At 38.4% G+C, this 20,058-nt stretch overlaps 1 protein-coding gene across 4 annotated transcripts in view; it reads right to left on the bottom strand.

Annotated features, from left to right (window-relative positions):
• Positions 1 to 20,058, bottom strand: part of RALYL (RALY RNA binding protein like) — a 405,974-nt gene that overhangs the window by 48,382 nt on the left and 337,534 nt on the right. For all 4 annotated transcript variants that reach the window (XM_086742442.1, XM_086742444.1, XM_086742443.1 and 1 more), the window contains one exon: positions 10,980 to 11,012. In XM_086742442.1, coding sequence (XP_086598568.1) covers positions 10,980 to 11,012 — 33 coding nt within the window. The remainder of the gene's footprint in view (positions 1 to 10,979; positions 11,013 to 20,058) is intronic.

The following is a 20,058-nucleotide window of genomic DNA, read 5'->3' as shown; positions in this document are numbered from 1 at the left end:
ACCTTTGATGTGTTCCCATTGCTTTAAAAAATCAGAAAGATAAGAAAATAAAAAAACTACATTGGAATCTGTGGCAGTGCTTTTGGTGGGGCTTTTTATGAGAATGTCAAGGTTTAAAGCACCCACCCATTTTACAAAGCCAATATATATTAAGACTGGCGTGGAGCAATAACTTTTGAAACAAGGTCAGTTGCTGATTACTATTGTGATCATGGGTGGTCAATCTCCAAAGAAGAAATATCTTTATCAAGGAGCTGCAAATTATATTACTGCAAAAGGGTGTGAGGTAGACTTTCAAGCAAAAGCTAGCACAGCAGTACCGGCTATTGATTTGGACTTTCAAGCATACATTTCTCTTTGCTTATCCCACCTTTCTCTTCTAGCACAAGTGCAAGTAGTATGTTAGATAGATGGACCAATCTCATATTTCACTTGCTAGTGAGAAAAACAAAGCTGACTTCAAAGGTAGAATCAGAGGGATCAGCCATCAGATTCTCTCTGGACATTTGTACGAGCCCTAGCACACTAGAACTTAATATGAAGAAGAGTTTCAATTGTTACTGTCATACAAAAGTAGTAAGAGCAACATAGGCAGAAGAGCAATAGGCAAATATGGATCAACCGATTTGAACAACATGATAGGGAATTTGAAATTCAGAATATTAAACTTCAAAATTATTATATCTTTCAATATATTTATCAAGGGGAAAATATTTAATTAAAATATCTTTTAATGATCTAAAATCCTGTGAAAATAAAGAAAGTCTTTTTAATGACAATAGCCATACAAAGAATGAAAAGCTGTCTCTGTTCTCAGAGGTTATGTGAGTAGGGAGTTACATCTTGTTTATTAAATAGTTTGAAGTGCCTGTGTGTGAGGGATACCAGTGATGGTCCATGTAGGGCCACTGTGGGAAATTACAAGCTGCACACAGCTGTGAGAACGTGACCTTGGAGAGGGGAGCCAGGAGGGTTGTTATCTCAGAGAGGGGAGCTAGGAAGGTTGTTATTGAGCAGGATGTTGCTGCTGTCCGGGAACCGCTGTTAGCCAGCAGGGCACGCACTTGGCAGGCCTTGCTGCATGCGCTGGCCACGCGTACGTCAACACCTGGTCAGTCCTCTTCCACTGAATCTGCTGAGGGTATAAACAGAGGCGGCTGGGAGCGGAGGGCGTGAGAAAGGACCCAGAGCTCACTCTACGAATAGCAGGGGACGCCCTGAGGGTGCTGCGCCTACCTCCCTTTTCCGCCCCGACCCCGCTGATCATCATCCTCCTACTCGGTGGTGTCTCCGGCTTAGTCGGGGTGGTAAGACTTTCACAAAGGGGAAACAATAGGAACTGTAACTGCTTATGCAGTCAAGATTAACTGCTTATGGGTCAAGATTAGAGGATGGGGACGGACAGGGGATGTTACAGTGGGGGTCTGTTACAGGCCTCCTGGCCAGGAGGACAGAGCAGATGAAGTGCTCTATAGGCAGACAGGAGCAGCCTCACGGTCACAGGCCCTGGTTCTCATGGGGGACTTCAACCACCCTGACATCTGTTGGAGAGACAACACGGCAGGGCACAGGCAGTCCAGGAGGTTCCTGGAATGCGTGGACAACAACTTCCTCCTGCAGGTGATAGAGGAGCCGACAAGGAGGGGTGCTATGCTCGACCTTGTGCTCACCAACAGGGAGGGGCTGGTGGGGGATGTGAAACTAAAGGACAGCCTTGGCTGCAGCGACCATGACATGGTGGAGTTCAAGATCCACGGGGCAGCAAGGAAACTACATGGCAAGCTCTCTGCCCTAGATTTCAGAAAGGCGGACTTCGGCCTCTTCAGGGATCTGATGGGCCAAATGCCATGGGAGGCGGCCCTGGAGGGAAGAGGAGCCCAGGAAAGTTGGTCTATATTCAACGAGCACCTCCTCCAAGCTCAGCAGAAGTGCATCCCGATGAAAAACAAGTCGGGCAAAAAGGCCAGGAGGCCGGCGTGGATGAGCAAGGAGCTCCTGGACCAACTAAAAGTAAAAAAGGAAGCCTATAGAGGGTGGAAGCGGGGACAGGTAGCCTGGGAGGACTACAAAGATGCTGCGCGAGTGGCCAGGGATAAGGTAAGGAAGGCCAAAGCCCTGGCAGAACTGAATCTGGCCAGGGATATAAAATGTAACAGGAAGAGCTTTTATAGGTATGTAGGGGACAAAAGAAAGTCCAGGGAAAATGTAGGCCCCCTCCAGAAGGGAACTGGTGTTCTGGTTACCCAGGACATGGAGAAGGCTGAGGTTCTCAATTACTTTTTTGCCTCAGTCTTCACCGACAAGAGTTCCTGTCCCACCACCCAAGCTGTAGAAGGTGCAAGCAGGGACTGCGAGGATGAAGAACTGCCCATTGTACTCGAAGAGCAGGTTTGGGATCATCTGAGGAACCTGAAGGTGCACAAGTCCATGGGACCTGATGAGATCCATCCGCGGGTCCTGAGGGAACTGGTGGATGAAGTTGCCAAGACACTGGCCATTGTATTTGAGAAGTCGTGGCGGTCTGGTGAGGTCCCCGATGACTGGAAGAGAGGGAACATAACCCCAATTTTTAAAAAGGGGAATAAGGAAGACCCGGCTAACTACAGGCTGGTCAGCCTCACCTCTGTGCCTGGCAAGGTCATGGAGCAGATTCTCCTGGAAACCATGCTAAGGCACATGGAGAGCAAGGAGGTGGTTGGTGACAGCCAACATGACTTCACCAAGGGCAGATCGTGCCTGACCAATTTGGTGGCCTTCTATGACGGGGTGATGGCATCGGTGGACAAGGGACGAGCAACTGACATCATCTACCTGGACTTGTGCAAAGCTTTTGACACTGTCCCACACGACATCCTTCTCTCTAAACTAGAGAGACATGGGTTTGATGGACGGACCACTCGGTGGATAAGGAGTTGGCTGAATGGCCGCACTCAGAGAGTGGTGGTCAACGGCTCGATGTCCATGTGGAGACCGGTCACCAGTGGCGTCCTTCAGGGGTCCGTGGTGGGCCCAGCCCTGTTCAACATCTTTGTTGGCGACATGGACAGTGGGATAGAGTGCACCCTCAGCAAGTTCGCAGATGACACCAGCTGTGTGGTGCCGTTGACACGCTGGAAGGGAGGGATGCCATCCAGAGGGACCTTGACAGGCTGGAGAGGTGGGCCCGTGCCAACCTCATGAAGTTCAACCAGGCCAAGTGCAAGGTCCTGCACCTGGGTCATGGCAATCCCAGGCACAAATACAGGCTGGGCGAGGAATGGATTGAGAGCAGCCCTGAGGAGAAGGACTTGGGAGTGCTGGTGGATGAGAAGCTCAACATGAGCAGGCAATGCGCCCTTGCGGCCCAGAAGGCCAACCACATCCTGGGCTGCATCAAGAGGAGCGTGGCCAGCAGGTCGAGGGAGGTGATTCTCCCCCTCTACTCTGCCCTGGTGAGACCCCACCTGGAGTACTGTGTCCAGTTCTGGAGCCCCCAACACAAGAAGGACATGGACCAGTTGGAGAAGGTCCAGAGGAGGGCCACGAAGATGATAAAAGGGCTGGAGCACCTCTCTTATAAGGACAGGCTGAGAGAGTTGGGGCTGTTCAGCCTGGAGAAGAGGAGGCTCTGGGGAGACCTGATAGCGGTCTTCCAGTACCTCAAGGGGGCCTACAAGAAAGATGGGGAAAGGCTGTTTAGTAGGGCCTGTTACAATAGGACGATGAGTAATGTTTTTAAAATAGAGGGGGGTAGATTTAGATTAGAAATTAGGAAAAATTTTTTTACGATGTGAGTTATAGAACACTGGAACAGGTTGCCCAGAGAGGTGGTGGAAGCCCCATCCCTGGAAACGTTCAAGGCCAGGCTGGATGAGGCTCTGAGCAACCTGATCTAGTCAGGGATGTCCCTGCTCCTTGCAGGGGGGTTGGACTGGATGACCTTTGAAGGTCCCTTCCAACCCTAACCATTCTATGATTCTATGATTCTATGATTCTATGCTGGTAACTGCTTATGCAAGGCCATAATAGAGTAATAAATACTGTTGTGCTTTTAAATATCATGTGCTGGGTGAACTTTGTGCATAGGAATCCTACGAACTGGCTACAGCCTGTTAGCCTGTCATAGTAAGCTGTGCATGTTCACAGAAGCCCGTAGAGACTTGTGGGCCAAGATGCTATGTTGATACCTCAGAAAGAGGAAATAGGAATAAATGTGCTAACACAGACCTCTACAAACACTATTTTCTAGAACTCCTGGATCGCTGACTACTGTTTGGGCAAAACCCAGTGAGTTTGAAGTAAATATGTTGTTCCACAGTGATGTTACATACCCAGCAAATATTGTCCTTCCTTCCTCCCTCCATTTTCTGTTGTAAGAAAATACGTCCATTTTTACTTCTTTGAGTAGTCCTTTCCCCTGGACTTTCCTTTCTATTCTTATGTTCCTACATCCCTGTTTATTTTCTTTCATTTTCCCCCCTCTAGAATGTTTCAGTCTCCTTCCTTTCCTTCAGAAACATTCACTTGCACATCATTTTCCCTCCTCTAGAGAAGATAATGTCTTGTACATAGGTGAGACTACAGATATTCAGTACTGAGGAATTGTTCATCATTAACCCAGAACATAAATAAATTGCATATGGATTGTTGTCCTGGTTTCAGCAGGGATGGAGTTAATTTTCTTCTCAGTAGCCGGTGTGTTTTGGATTTCGTGTGTGAAGAATGTTGATAAAAACATTCTGATGATACGAGTTGTTGTTAATGAGACCAAGGACACTGTCTGGCTTTCCAAGTCTCGTTAAGGTCTCGTTAACGTGTAGATCCGGGAAGCTGGGTGAAAGACAGACAGAATAATTGATCCAAACTGGCCAAAGAGAGTATTCCATGCCATAAATGTCATGCTCAGTATATAAGTGGGGGTTGCCCATGGGAGGGGGCATCATTTTCTGGTATTCCTTTTCTTTTTGGACATTCTTGTCGGGTATCCATTCAGGCACCCTTGGCATTCTTTTCTTCTCTCTTGCTTGCTGGCATCGTTCCCTCGACCTTGCTAGCTTGCTGTTCCCCCTTTGCTTGCTGCTCGGTGTTGTTCCTGTGATCGCTGCTCGGGACGGGCTGCATCGGTCATTCGGACATTGGGTGGTGAGAAATTGTACATTGTTCATTTTGTATATTTTGTAGATATTAATATCCTTATATCCTGTTAGCTTTGTAATTTTTAGTATTTTTAGTAAACTGTTTTTATCTCAACCCACGAGTTTTCCTTTCTTCCCAATTTCTCTCCCCTGTCCCACTGGGTAGGGGGAGGGTGAATAAGAAACTGTGTGGTGATCCGGGCTAAACCACCACAATTGTTTTCCTAGAATTACTAATGAAAGGTTAGTCTTGGATGACAGAAATAACAGAGAGTAAATGAAAGGGAAAGGCAAATAGAATAATCAGAAGAGGAAAAAAAATCTGATCTCATGCTCTGTTGCCTTTCTCAATTATGAAGCACATTGTTACTGATGTTACTAAGGTCAGAGAGGGGAAAAAATTTATTAAGGTGACTATTAGTTGACTTTGTTGCTAATAAAAGTTAACGGAAATAGGAAAATACTTTTCTTTTTGGGCCAAATATATTAGTCTGTTTTCTGTGCATTATATTTTTCTGTGTGTGTGAAAGTGGAAGTGGTGTAGAATGAAAAAGATTAGGAAAATAGAGGAACCATAAAATAATTATTTAGATTGTAGATGAGTAGAAAAACACATAATCTGGGATCTTTAAGCACTGAGTAATGACACAAAAACATGGACAAATGCAGTATCAGGGAGGGACCAACATTATTATTACCACAGTTTTGTAATCTCTTCTTCAGAGATATCTTAAAAAAAAAAAACTTTTTACAAATTTATAAAACAGTGATATTCATTCACTATTTCAGAGTCTTATAATAATGGAAAACAGGCAATTATAGGAAAGGTTAATACTTATGGGTTCTGGAAAATTGTTGTAAGAGAAGTTTATCAGTAATATTGCTTGAGATTAAACCGTGTAGATTTTCAGTGCTTTCCACATGAAGATCCCCAGCTTTCCATATATACTATCATCCTCCAAATCCCTCCTGTCTGTCTGGGGACTACCCTGGCAGCCTCACCATGACCCTTGCAGTCTCCTGACTTCTGCTCCAGGCTAAATCTCACACATAATTGAAGAGTTTGTTGTTTCAGAGGTTGTTTTGTGCAAATGCAGAAGACCTCCTGTTGCCTGTCTAAGTCACAGAGCCTGGATGGTTTTACAGGTAAGGAATTGCCGCCTGTCTCTAAACAATGACTTTAAATAATTGTCAAGTGTGTTCAGTCCTCCCATGCTTTTATGAAAACACAGCTCCTGAATATCTGGCCTGAATGTGAATGACAGTTATCTTGCTTTTTGTATTTTGAAAGCACTTCCTAAAGCTAAGCCCACCAAAACTCCTCCATCTCTTCAAGAAGTAAGCATCTGTGATTTGACAGGTACTGTGATTAAGCTGCAATTTGGAAATATATGCCTTTTCAGTATTTTCTATTGTTATATAATTTCTAGAAACAGGACCTTGGTGAGGGAAGTACTAGTTCATACAGATCTCTAGTGTTTTTAGTGAGAATGTAAAAATTGCAGCAATTAGTGTCAATTTTACTTGTGTCTCTCTTCTTTCTCCCATGACAGACAACATTTCATCATGTAATAAATGATGCATACAATGCATTCATTTCACATATGTCTCTCTCTGGGCTCTCCACCTAAATTTACACTGTTTATAGCAAACAACCAATCTTGAAAACAAGAAAAAAGATTGAAAAAGTCAGCAGTTCGTACTGCTGGGTTTTATTTTTTTTAGCATCTACACAAAAGAAAGAGAAATAAATTGAATCTCAGCTGACAACCAGATGTATAAAACACATGCATTTTCAAAGACCATCTCAGTGAAGAGCTATTGCCTGCTTATCCAGAAGTAATCTCATTCTCTGCAGCTGGCAGTAGATTAATCTAAGTTCTCACTAGCCTCAGAAAAAAATCAGCTCTGTTTCCTACTCTCTCTCCTTGTTTCTTCTAAATTCAACAATATGGGACGTATTACTAAATGACACCTAACAAAGAAGACAAATATTTTTTAAATTTTGAAAAACTTATTAGTTGCTCTGATGGATTTTCTACCACTGCATGTGTTACAGTAAAGACCAGATGTTATTATGAAAGTTACATACAATTACAGGTGGATACAAACAAGAATTAATTCAAGGAATTTCCACTGTACAAAACAGTTGCAAAATAGTTACAGTCTCTCTTGGCCATATAATACTATTACAGGGCTTAAAAGAAGCTGCAGTGGCTGTGTCTTGGAAAATGAGTTTTGAATTTTAGGGCTTGGACTGATGACCAATTACAAATCTGCATGCAACATTATCTGGAATTTATCTAGGATTAACCTTTTACATACAGGTAGTTACCATGAATCAGCTTCCATGAAATAGCTGGTTGAATGGTTAGTAACTGGATTACCAATCTAATAATCTAGACAGAATGGTAACAGCTTTGTTGAGAGGATAATTGTGCATCATTATTATTAAGAACAAAATGCCAAATATGGAGACCAAATGTGCATAATAAAAAGTTGTTGGCATTTAAAATATTTTTTAAAAATATTATGCACCCTTTGCCACAAAGTGGGATGAAATTAATATGAGCTGGCCCTTAGGTTGTGCTTTTGGCAGTACTCAGTTTTTTATACCTCTTGACTTGCCTGGTATTTCTACGGCTGAACCTTTCAAAGACTTCTGCTTTAAGTTAATTTCATATATTGTCAGTAGTCTTCGCTTGGGTGGAGTTTTATCGGAACTGTTTCCTCTGATGGTAAAGTCTTCCAGGCTTTCTGGCTCTTTACACCACTTCATTTTTAATCTAATTCTACGTGAACATGAGCGCTACATAACATGAAGAGGAAAAAAAGTCCAGACAAGTCTTCGTCTTTCTCAGGTTGAATATGGACAGAAGACTCCAGAAGTGTGGAAATTACACCTGTGGGGAGAAGCATCCTGTGTCCCTACAGGATAATACTCAGCATTCAGCACTGAGGTATTTCAGCATTCCCTTCACCTCTAAGAGACAAAAGAAAACAACATGTATCTCAAATCCAACTTTCTATTCTAGCCCAAAATTATAACATTGAATTCAGATACTCTTATCTGAATAGATCACGTACTTGATGATTTTTTGCTTCTGATTGCTACCATTAGAGACTTGCATTAAACAGGTTACTGTTACTGCAGTGCCAAATTATGCTCCTGTCTTGCACAAGGAGTAAAGGAGCATGGATTTTTCTTCTTCGCTATGCACTTTGCATAGAAATAAGGATAAATGGAATTTCATTTATCAAGGGAGTATAGGAGCTGTTCTCTCCCTGCGTTTGAGACACAACTACCACAGTAAGAGGTAGTACTTCTGTCTGCTTTCTGGGAGAAGGGATACAATGCACAATTTCAAGAACCACTTTTCATTTGTGGGAAGGTTGCAGCCCTGCACATACATGCAGAGCTCAACAAACTGTGGCAATCTCAAGCTCTTAGGCTACCACACTATATGTTTTTTTCCCCCATCAAAGGAATTAACAATGGAAAAGCACCAATAAGTCATTAGCATAGGAATGACAAAATGAGAAAGCATAATTAGCCCCTACAGGCAGTATAATGAAAATGTGGAAACAAATCTTGGTCATAGAGGGGAGATGATTGAAAGACTAGTGTGCAGGTCCAAGTCATCTGTAGGCAACATAAAGTAATTTAGATTGGTGTTTTGACCAGCTCTGGCTCCAAGTGGCATTAAGGACACCCATGTGTTAGTCTAATTGAGGCTGAGTCAGCATTTCTTCTGTAAACATTCACTGTACTTTAAAAGCCTGTGGTTGCAACTGTTAGTCTGAGTTAAAACCTTAGATACAGGTCTTGGCACAAGAGGTCATCCTCTGGACAAATGAACCCCTCAATTACTGTGGGACTAGGAGGAGCATCTCTCTGACTTAGTACCAAGGAGGTGGATGTTGACTTGGGCCCCTCCCCAAAGCACAGTGCTCAAACCTCTGTCTGAAGCCCTCCTTGGGGTGGAGGAAAAGCAGCAGTAAAAGGGAAAAGTAGGACAGAGGTGGGCATTAATTTTTATATTTTCTATCCTTATAATTACAAACTTGCAACAAATAATTCAAGTACATTACAGGCAAACTTCTGGGAAGTTCTGGGTAAGTCTATTTGCTCAGATTAGGCTTCCCAAGAGGAACCCAGTTTAGCAACAAAGCCACATACAATGGCTATGTGGAGGTAATGTGAATTTACACAGCGACCACCAATCCGCTCATCTGGAAACAAATTCAAACCCAAAACATAATGCTTCCTCTTAGTTAGACATCCCCAAATATCCTAAAAATGCCAGCACAATTCTTAAGATCATGACAAGATCTACAAAAGTAGGATATATTATTTTGTGGCAATTACTATTAATATAATTGCTACTATTATCTTTTATTTGCTTCTTGGATTTTTATATTTTCAAGTTTGCTCCTCATCCACAACGGCATGCAACCTTTTTTTAGTCTTAAAATAGATATTTTCAGGTAATCACTTCATTACAAGAATGAAGGCCTCAAAAAATCAACTTAAGTAACAAAGTGGAGCAATGAAAGGCAATAACAGAAGTGACTGAATTTTATAATGAATTTGGATATTTCAAACTAAGAGTCTCTCCCATCATTTGACCAGCACTTAACTTATTTTTCAATAATTTTGAGTTTGTAGAAAGTAGAAATGGGAAATAATTAATTCAAAATATATTCAAAAAAACCAAAGTTACTTTATGCTATAAAAATTGAGAAATATCTCAGTCTTGCTTATGCTGATTTGTTGAGTTTCTCTGTACATAACTGACATATTTCCTTTGTTTGCTAACTTTAATTCTCACTTCAGAACTTGAAGTAGATTTTGATCTGCAGTTAATAGAATAATTTGGAAGCTACTGAAAACTACATGGTAGAATTAACCCTTAAATAACTGTTTTGCATGGGATCTTTTGTCTGCAGTTTATGTTCTTGATAGTATGAAGTGTGGTCTTGTGAACAAAGAAAAATGAGAATAAAAAATATACATAAAGAATACAAAGTTATGAAGGAAAGCAGGGAGTGAGAATGTTAGGAAACTTAGGAAAGTTTTAAAGAAAGGAGCTAAAACGAAAACAGTGCAGGGAAAGTGAACTTCAGACTCAGAAGTAAAATACAGGTACTTACCTTTAATATATATAATGGTCTACATCTTATAAAAGAACAGTACTTTTTTCAGAATATGCCACATTTTAAATTGTTTTTAGAAAAATGAGTTCATAATTTCAATATATAGATCATATAACTGTTTAAATGGTTGTGAGACTATAAGGACAATAGCTGTAATATGTAAATCAATGTAGTGATCCATAATTAGAATAAAAATGCAATACTTTTTTATTTTAGGAATTTAATAGAATCAGAATAGTTTGGGTTGGAAGGGATCTTGAAAAGTCATCTAGTCCAACCCCCCTGCAAGGAGCAGCTGCAATTTGATTTTATTTCTGTTATCGAAGTACCACAAAATTTTTATTTTAAAATTTTATTTGTTCAGAGGTTTAGACAAGTGCTACAGACAATACGTGAAATGTTTTCTGACTGAAAGATCAGAAAAAAATAATAAACCAGCAACTTTTCAATGTAACATTTAATTCTCACATGCCTTTTAGAATAAATTTTGATTAGTCAATAGAGGCAAAACACACTTAGTATTTTTTAAGAAGGGAGATATCCACAACTGCTAACATTATTGACTAATAACTATGTTTTCTAAGGTTAGGTGTAATAAATAACCACAATGTTGAAACAGTATGTTTATGCTGAAAATAATCTCATAAATTGTATTGTAAACTAGTTGAATGTATAAATGTCCACAGAAAAATACATATTCCTACTTACCCAACAGACAGGAAAGGTTCCTTTGATTCAAGTCTGTCAAGTAAATAACAGAAGCTTTAAATATAAATATATTTATTTTATTTCAGAATACTTATACCATTAATATAAAAGCCACTCTCAGTATCAAATTTACTTGATGAGCAATACATAATTTTAACAACAATAGAAGAGTCTGATCATTATGTTAGGCGTGTAACTCGAAAAAAAAAATCCCATTAACCTAACTGAACTTTGGTTTAGAAATCAAATATTTACAAAGCAGCACATCTAGACCCTTTAAATTTCACAGATTCAGATGACTTGTGTAAGTATTTACATGGAAAGACTAGAGCACATAAGTAATGCTTTGTCCTTTTTTGGCATTTTTCATGTAAAATGTTTTTTTTTTCTTGATAGCCATGATTTACGGAAGATATAGAATCTTTTATTTTTTAACTTTAAATATAAAAATTAGTATAAATGTAAGACCTTCCCTGATTTGAGGGCTTCCACATTCAATTTGTTCACCTTCCTACATCCTCTACTCATATGACATGCTAAATTCTTCATTGTGAGAAATTCTGGCACATCTGCCACCATCAGCCTTGCGTTGGAGCTGGATGCCACTAGTTTGGTAGACCCAGAATCATGTCCAGTTCTAAAACTGGTTGTTAGAAGCATTGTTCTCCAACTCCCTGCTGTTGCTACTGTCTCTGTGAAGAGCTGCACCACTTGCACTCTGGCAGGAACCTCTTCTACTAGCAGTTTCCACCCAACCAAGATAGATTTTAAAATCCTCTTCTATGTTATTGTATTTCTGCTCCAGTACCTGAAACTGATTGCCCTTAATTTTTTAGTATGTCCTGGCTGCAGTGCATTCATGAATATCAGCTGCTTGTTAGGACCATTAGCATGTGAGTTTAATGTCCTTTATAAAGACATTTAAAACAAGTTTAATACTCAATTATTCTGAGAGGTTACATGACATGCAAATGATGTAAAACTTCTCTATTTTGCTAATTTTCACTGAGAATACTGTGTTAGGAAAAATAGCAAATAAAACCCCAAGGTACTTAATGTCTCTTTGCAGCCTTTAAAAAATCTGTTTCTAAAAAAGCCAAGTATGTCATACCTGAAACTGAACACTTCATTTATGATGACCCCTCCCATACGAAATCAATTCAATCCCACAACAAAATATCTGAAATAGAACTGTAAACAGCAGGACTAATTGTAAATAAAAGGACTGTAAATGATTTGTCAATGTCTTAAGAATGAACCTTCCCTGTGAGTCGTCTTTGTAGAAAAACCAAGGAGTACATTCAGAGTTATTATTCACTGAGAAAAGCTTTTGTCCAAAAAGCTCACAAAATGATAGATCAGCTTAGTTATTGCCATCTATCCAGAAGAGCATTTACAAAAAGTGAACCTGTCACTGTGCTTTTGAAAAGATTATATGATTTTGTCTTTAGTTAAAAAATACTGTATGCCATCTTTTTGCAAAGCATTTACTTCTTTTCCAGAATCATTCCTCGAAGTAACTTAGGACCCTTCATTTACAATATCCTATTCTAATGTAATTTAAACATAATTTCCTGGGGTTAGATTTCCAGCACTAGTAAGAACAATTTTCATAAGGCTTGAGGAATGGCCAAAATGTATTATAACTGTAGTAACTTTTCTGTTGTCCTCATGGCTATACCTCATGTTTCCATTTCTTTCTGGGATTGCGATCCACTTCGAAATAAAATAGAAGAGGGAATCACTGGTGGACTTGCATGTCCCTGGAAACACAGTGGAAGCCCAAAGCTGAGTATCCCGGTGCTCAGGGGTACTCTTCTTCAGGGCAGTCCCAGTGCTGTCACAAATGCTTTTCCTCCCACACTGCCACGCTGCACACCAAAATTCTCATAGCACCAAGAAAATGCTTAGCTTGGCATCCTCTGTGCTTAGGCAATACCACCAGACAGCAATAAAATGATGGGTCCCTTATGTGCAAGGTGGTATCCTTCTCCTGCAGGCTTTGTGCAGCCACCGTGCCACCTTCACAGACCAGCTTTTCCTGCTGTGGATCACACCATTACAGGAAAAGATCTGCACCATCTTTGCAGCTTCTCTCTGGTGTATGAGGAAAAGCCCAACTAGGGTTATAGTTTTTTTTTTTTCCCCTGTTTTTCTGCTTAATGAGATGAGCCAGACGTGGGAAGCACCCAGTGTTTGTCTTGAGAGACTAACTACAAGCAAAAAAAAAAAAAAAAAGCAAAGCCTCAGAACATATTTAAATACTTCATAATACAGAAATTTTGTAATGAAGAGAGACCTGGCAGTATCCTGATAGTGGATTTTACTTGCAAACAAAAAGTGTGTGATAGAATGCCCTGTGGACAAAATACTGCAATTAAAAATCTATTTGAAATCCATTCTCAAGATGGAATTCAATTTGATTTAAATAGTGGTGCCCTAGGTTTGACCTCTCTCTAGTACATTTGACTAAATGGTTTTAGATAATTTGCTGCATTACTTTAAATTATTTCAAGTGTTCCTCATAGTAAAGGAATACAATTATCTCTTGGCCTTTTATTTAAATCGGTAATTTAGTGTATGGGAAATTAATATAAAGGTTTTAAAACTGCAACACCATATAAAATAACATCCTATATGATCTTTACTGGTGACATTCATCAATGTATATTATAGATTTTTTACCTTTCTTTTCTAGCCTGCAATACACCAAATTCTCCAGAGTTTTGAGGAAATCTTGCATAATTAAATATGGTATCTCAAAAAGAGTAATCCTGATAAGCTGTGAGAAGGGCTGTCATATACCTTCAGGAAAAACATTAAAACAGATATTTTCTTTCTTTCAAAAATGGATTGGGGATGCAAGAAATACTAGGTTGGACAGTAAACAAAGGAAATAATGTTTGAATTATGTAGGAATGGTAATGAAGCTGGAGTGATCAGGATTTTTCTTTCTTTCCTGAAATGATTTTTCCCATCAGAAAACTTCAGTTTGTCAAAATGTCAAGGCACTATGTCAGTTTGAATAGGAGGGAGGCAGGCTAATCAGTAGCATGTGTCGGACATGGTAGACTGAGGTTGTGCTTCCCTTTGATTCTGAGCTAAGATTTTCTGAAAGGTCTGACTTATGTACATATAATAGGTAATTTTTTTTTAAAGGAGGAAAAAAGATTTTTACACTATGTAAATTGCTCAATTAAAATCAATCACTGTAAACCAAACAGGCATAGACAATCAATTTATACCGATTAATATGCTACAGTACTGTCACACCTTATGTTTATAATAAGGACCCTAGAAATTTCCCATTTAGTATTTTACCCCTTGCAACCTGTCTTGAAGAGATATTTTACAAGATCTGACTAACATAATTGTGTCTTTCATTCTTTTCTTTGCTGCTAAGTTTGCTCATATTAATATCAATTATCTAGATCCCATCCTTGACATGGACTGAACATGTAGATGGACAAATTTTTCAAGCTTTGCAGACAAACATACAAGGAAATGTGACTAGACCAAGGACATGTGAATTCCTTTGACTTGTCAACAAATCATTTAAAGACAGGATGATCCCAAAGTAAATTCCACATTCCTTGCATAATTGTCCTATTAAGAATACAGGCAAGATAGCTTTTTTATGTCTGAGGCCTGACCCAAGATACGTAAATCAATATCATTTCTTGTTAAAGAATCCTCGCGTCTCCTTCCCAGAACCTACTTAGAGGGCAAAGTGGATAACATTCCTAACAATATGAACACCTTATACAAGCAAATGGATTTTAGCCAAGCATTCTCCAAGGTAGCTCATTATGAATCAACATATTCTTCCTCGTGGTGATCATATAATTTAATCTCTAAGGAGTAAGTAAGAAAAGCATGTGGATTTTAAGGCATTTGTTAGAGTTCTCATTCTGACTTTTTAATATAATGAAACTGTCTACCCTGAATGAGCAAAAGTGACGGTCAGGAACCAACATTTTTTTACATGAATAACCATTTTGGGTTACGATCTTCAAATCAGAATTTCCAAGGAGGATAACCTGAGTGTGGTGCTGATGTCACACTTTTTCTTGTTTGACTGTAAAACCCATGAATAGTGACTGCAGTTTTGGGAGGGATTGGAAGAGTTAATACCTCTAACAGGAATCCAGAGGATTCCAGCTTTTCATTCGAGCCATGTGGAAAAGTCAGGCCAACTAAAAGGCATTTTGGACTTCAGTCACTTGATGGATTGGCTGTATAGACTTAATGTCTATTTTGTATGATTTATGTGGCTGACTTATTTACCTGTCAAGCATGTCCATCTCTTTGCACTGCACAGCTTTAGGAACCAAAGATTTAGCAAAAATATGTGAAGCCAAAGAATATTCAGATTTATGGCCTTTCAAAAAAAACTGAGGTAGTTTGCCATTTACAGTGATCAAGCAGGGTTGCAATTTTCTCTGCATATTGACTTTGTGGTTTGAAGTCAACAGTCAGTAGTGATCAGAAAGCATCTTGCTTCAGAAATTTTTAAGTAGTATTGCTCACATTTTGTAATCCAATTCCTTTGGTTTTTAAAGCATGTGCATTATAAATTTTGTTAACTCTTAATATTTGTATAAAATGCAATTATTTCATGTAACTTTCACTGTCTATTGAGACTGAAATAGCCATTGCTAGTGTACACTAGCCTGCCTGCCTTCCTTCCTTCCCTTCCTCCTTCCTTCCTTCCCTCCTTCCTTCCTTCCCTCCTTCCTTCGTTCCTTATTTCCCTCCTTCCCTCTTTGCCATTTATTATGGTTTCTGTGACTTAAAGTAATTTCAATATATTTTTTTCCAGCATCAGTAACCATTGTCAGATAGAATGAGGGAAGAAGCTCATTCAATCTTTTGAAACTTCTATAAATATAATTGTAAACATTGGCAAGTATTTTAAGAAGCAGTGTCATATTCTGGAATAAATAAATGTTAAACCAGCTGTATAGAAGATCTAATTTGTCAGAAGTGTTGCAGAAGCAGAAGGTGTGGAGAATAATTTACAGCTTTATTTCAACTTCTACAATTGTTCTTAATAAATTTAATAAGTTCCACTTCCAACTGGTGATTGACATTGCAACTGATGACTCTGGTTAGAAAAACAATACAAGCTGTATTATTTTCATTATTATTGTGTAATATCAAATACCGCATTAATATGACAATATAAGAGTGCTCTGAGAAGTTATTTTCCACAGAGCTAAATGCTTCTGTTATTTATTGAAACATAAAAATACAAAATAAAATACATCCCTCAAATCATGAATGGATCTAGAGTACTGCTAACTCAAAATGTTGTTTCTCAGTGCAAACTTATGCCTTTGACATGTTAGCTGACTACTGGATAGAAGAAGAGACAGATAATAGGTAAAACTTAGACTAATTTTAAAAGATTTTGATATTGCCTTATATTAGAGTCTCACGTTCAAGCTGGGAAAAGATTATCTGATTACCTTAAGGGAAATATACATTAAACCAAAAAACCTCAGTATACCTGTGTACAAAAAATTATGCCAGTGGGAAGGAGTGGCACATTAAATGCTAGAAACACTCAGTGCTACCTTTTGTTTAGTTTTGGTTTGCATAAATGATTTGAACAACAAAATAGAGACCATGTGTGTAAAATAGATGACAAAAAGCTGGTTTTCAAACAGGCCAGCAAAAAGTTAAAATCTGAAATTTGTTTGCTAAATTGAAGAAATATTCTGAAATCAGTGTAATGAAATTTAGACAAGATAGATAAGTCCAATGAGAATCTAAGAAGAAGAACTACTTTATATTTATATGGAAAGGAGGATAACTGACTAGGTGTTGCAAATGAGGTACAGCTAGTATGTGAGTAACACAAGGTGATGCCATACCACAAGTAGGTAGTACGTTACAGTAAAAACTGATGTTGCAACTCACACAGAAGTATCTTAGGTTCTCCTTTGTTCTACATTTTTGTTCTTTAGCTCCTCTGAATCATTGCAGTGGCAATGAGCTGTGTCTAATCGGCACACCCTTGATGTCTTCTACTCTCAAAATACAGTGAATCAAAATTTGATTAAAGTTCACAACTGGAATATTTAATTTTACCTAAATGAAATTTTAGTAATTGCTGAGGAATTTATTCAGTAAGTGAGCTACCACACTAGTGAGCACTCTGGTGATAAACAGAGGTTTACTTAAATAAGGTCACCCCTTTGGCTACCTGAGTGTCTATATGCAGATCTATATATAATCCTTAATATATATATATATATATAATATGTATTTAGCCCCTTATGAAAGTATTGCAACATATATGCATTGTGACTGACAAAAAAAGATAATTTTTTCCCTAATATCTGATGATTTCTGAAAAGGTTAATTATTTAACATTGAGAATAACTTAGATTACTTCTTGAAGCATCATGTTTTCCTCAGCCCCATGAGGAAAAAATTTGCACCCTAAAGAAGTTAAATTTCCAATATATCTGTAGGTGATGCAGATGTTACACAACCTAATTTCTGGTGATACAGAAAACTGAAATTACGGTTGGTCCCCATGAGACAGCATGGTTGGACCATTTTCTGTATTTGAGTGCTTGTGCTTACCGTGGGGTTCTGTTTGCACTAATGCAGTTATTCTACATTTAATAAGCTACAAGATGGAGCTGCCTTTTTTCTTTTCAGAGTTTAGAAGAGAAAGGAATAGAAGATTTGTCTCAGCATATATATCATATGATTTTTAAGGATTTTATATGTCCAGAAAACAAAAAGGTATGTGCAAAAATAGCAAAGTTTTAAAAAAAATTATTATATTTTTATTTTTAAAAACTCTGCAAAAATCACTGACTATTGCTAAAGTATATTTTATTTAGCCAGTTCTACTTAATGCCTAAGCACTACTAAGGGTACTGCCAGGGCACTCTGTGCAGGAAAAGGTTTTCAGGGAACACTTAGCGTAGGATACTGTCTGCAGTACCAGATGTCAGGCTGTCTAACCCAGCATGCTGGCACTGTGCACTGAAAACAAGATGCAATATTATGAGGGTTTTCAAAGTCAGGCCAAGATAAAGCAAGGTTTTTCCCTTTTAATTTCTTCTGCCTTACTCTACAAAATAGTTTTGTAACAGATGTATGTAGCATATGTTCAAATTTAGCTAGTTTCTAGCAAAATCTGAATCTTGTTTCATGATTTTTAAACATCAAATTTTTGACATAAGTACAAGTTTCAGAGGCCTCTAGGATTCATTTCCAGATGAATTAATAGGACAGAAAATCATTAGCCATCAGTTAGCAGTGTGACTGAATAATCTGTCCAGAATTATCTCTAAAATCTGACCGATAAAAAACTAAATAAAAGATAGCTTTCCATACAGGGAAGAAGTGCTTTAAAGAGACTGCATCTTCCCTATGCAAATTTTCACAACCACAAGAGGCTGAGATGAAAAATAAATCAGCATATGCAAAAGTTGGTTTTGATATACCGGTAAAAATATGCTTTGTCATGTCGGATACTGAGTGCAGCACTGTTAGAACACATGAGATGGAAAGCGTTTGGGGTTGCAGTAGGAAAGGGAGGCACTGGGAAGAACAGTAAAGGGAGAAAATTCCAATAATCCTCAAAATGACCTAAATTTTAGGCAGCAAAAAAAAAAGGAAAACACAAAAGCTCTGTCATTTGAGGGTTTTATAAAAATATAATATTTTCAGAGAGCTAGACCTAAAAAATAGTATTGTATCCATCTAATAGTGTTTCAGCAGCTGATTATAGTTTGTATTTGACTTTACTGTATTTTTCTCTATGAATCCATAAATTGCAAAGATAACAGGAACAGTAGCATGGATACTTATAGCTGAGATAAATGTTGGTAAGCGTGTCTGAGAAAAACTACATTGTGACTTGGAGAGAAATTAATTCAGATGCTACACATGAACACTTTCTTACATAGTTATGGACTACAGTTTCTTCCCATACCACCCAAGAGAAGTCTTCTGAAGCCAAATGGAGTGATAAGGAAGCTAAACTGAATTTAATTTATACACCACATTTTCCAGTGCTTCCAGTCATGAAGAAATGAAAGCTCTGATTCAAAGTGAGATTCTTGCAAGAATCAAGAATAAGAAATAATTTTCCTTCAGGTAAGAACACTCCTAACTCCCATACCCCTCCCAAACTGAAAATGTGCTCTGTTTGCTACCTTTGTTCAAGTAAGCAAAGGAAACGAACTCTGGAGAATGAAAGTAACTCCATGCCACCACTGCAAATTTTAATTTGCTTTTTCCTGTGTTATGCTAAGAGTTGTTAAATTCTGCAAAAATCTATGCTCCAAAGAAAAGAAAGACTTTTGAAAAATACAGTGGTGTACTACCTCTTTCTGAGAGCTTTAATCATTCTTTGCCTGAAGCTGATGTCGCCTGACCCTCTTCTGCTCTACATCAGAGTAAAAACATTCAGGTCAATATGTACTGGTTTAAAAACATCTGAAATGAGTTCAGCTGAACAAAACAGTGTTGACTGATCTAATGCACGCAATCAATATTACTTTACTGCATGGCTATTTGTAGTCACAAAGAGACGAAGGTTAATGCAGGCATTGCCTTTGAGGATCCCAAGGGTAGAGGCTTAATCTCCTTTTCCCTCAATGACACTACTAATACTTAAAAATAGTTACAAGAGGGGCACTGCTCTGACAATGTATGATCATTTTTGTCATGCTGTTTCCTAGAATAATCTTACTCTTGCAAGACTGAAAAATACAACATACATTTTAATGCCAATAGATATTATAAATTGCAAATATCTTAGGATTCATAATAAATTCACACACATTTATGAATACATTTGTTAATTTCCAGTAAAATTGCCAATGCTTTTACTGGAAGTTCTGGGAATATCAGCAACTTAATCTACGAAAAAGGCATGAAATTTGTAACCTATTCTTTAAAAAATAAGATTACATTTGACATTATGCACCGACAGTGCTATCTAAGTATCTGTCCTGGCAGGCTGAATAACATATTTCAGACAGTATACTCCAAGACTAGCAGAATCCACCAAGAAATAAACTTGTGGGGTAATTTCATTGTTAAT

This window comes from Chlamydotis macqueenii, chromosome 2 (assembly GCF_036417535.1).
Source record: "Chlamydotis macqueenii isolate bChlMac1 chromosome 2, bChlMac1.mat, whole genome shotgun sequence".
NCBI classification, from domain to species: Eukaryota; Metazoa; Chordata; class Aves; order Otidiformes; family Otididae; genus Chlamydotis; species Chlamydotis macqueenii.
This window is presented reverse-complemented; position numbering and strand designations above follow the sequence as displayed.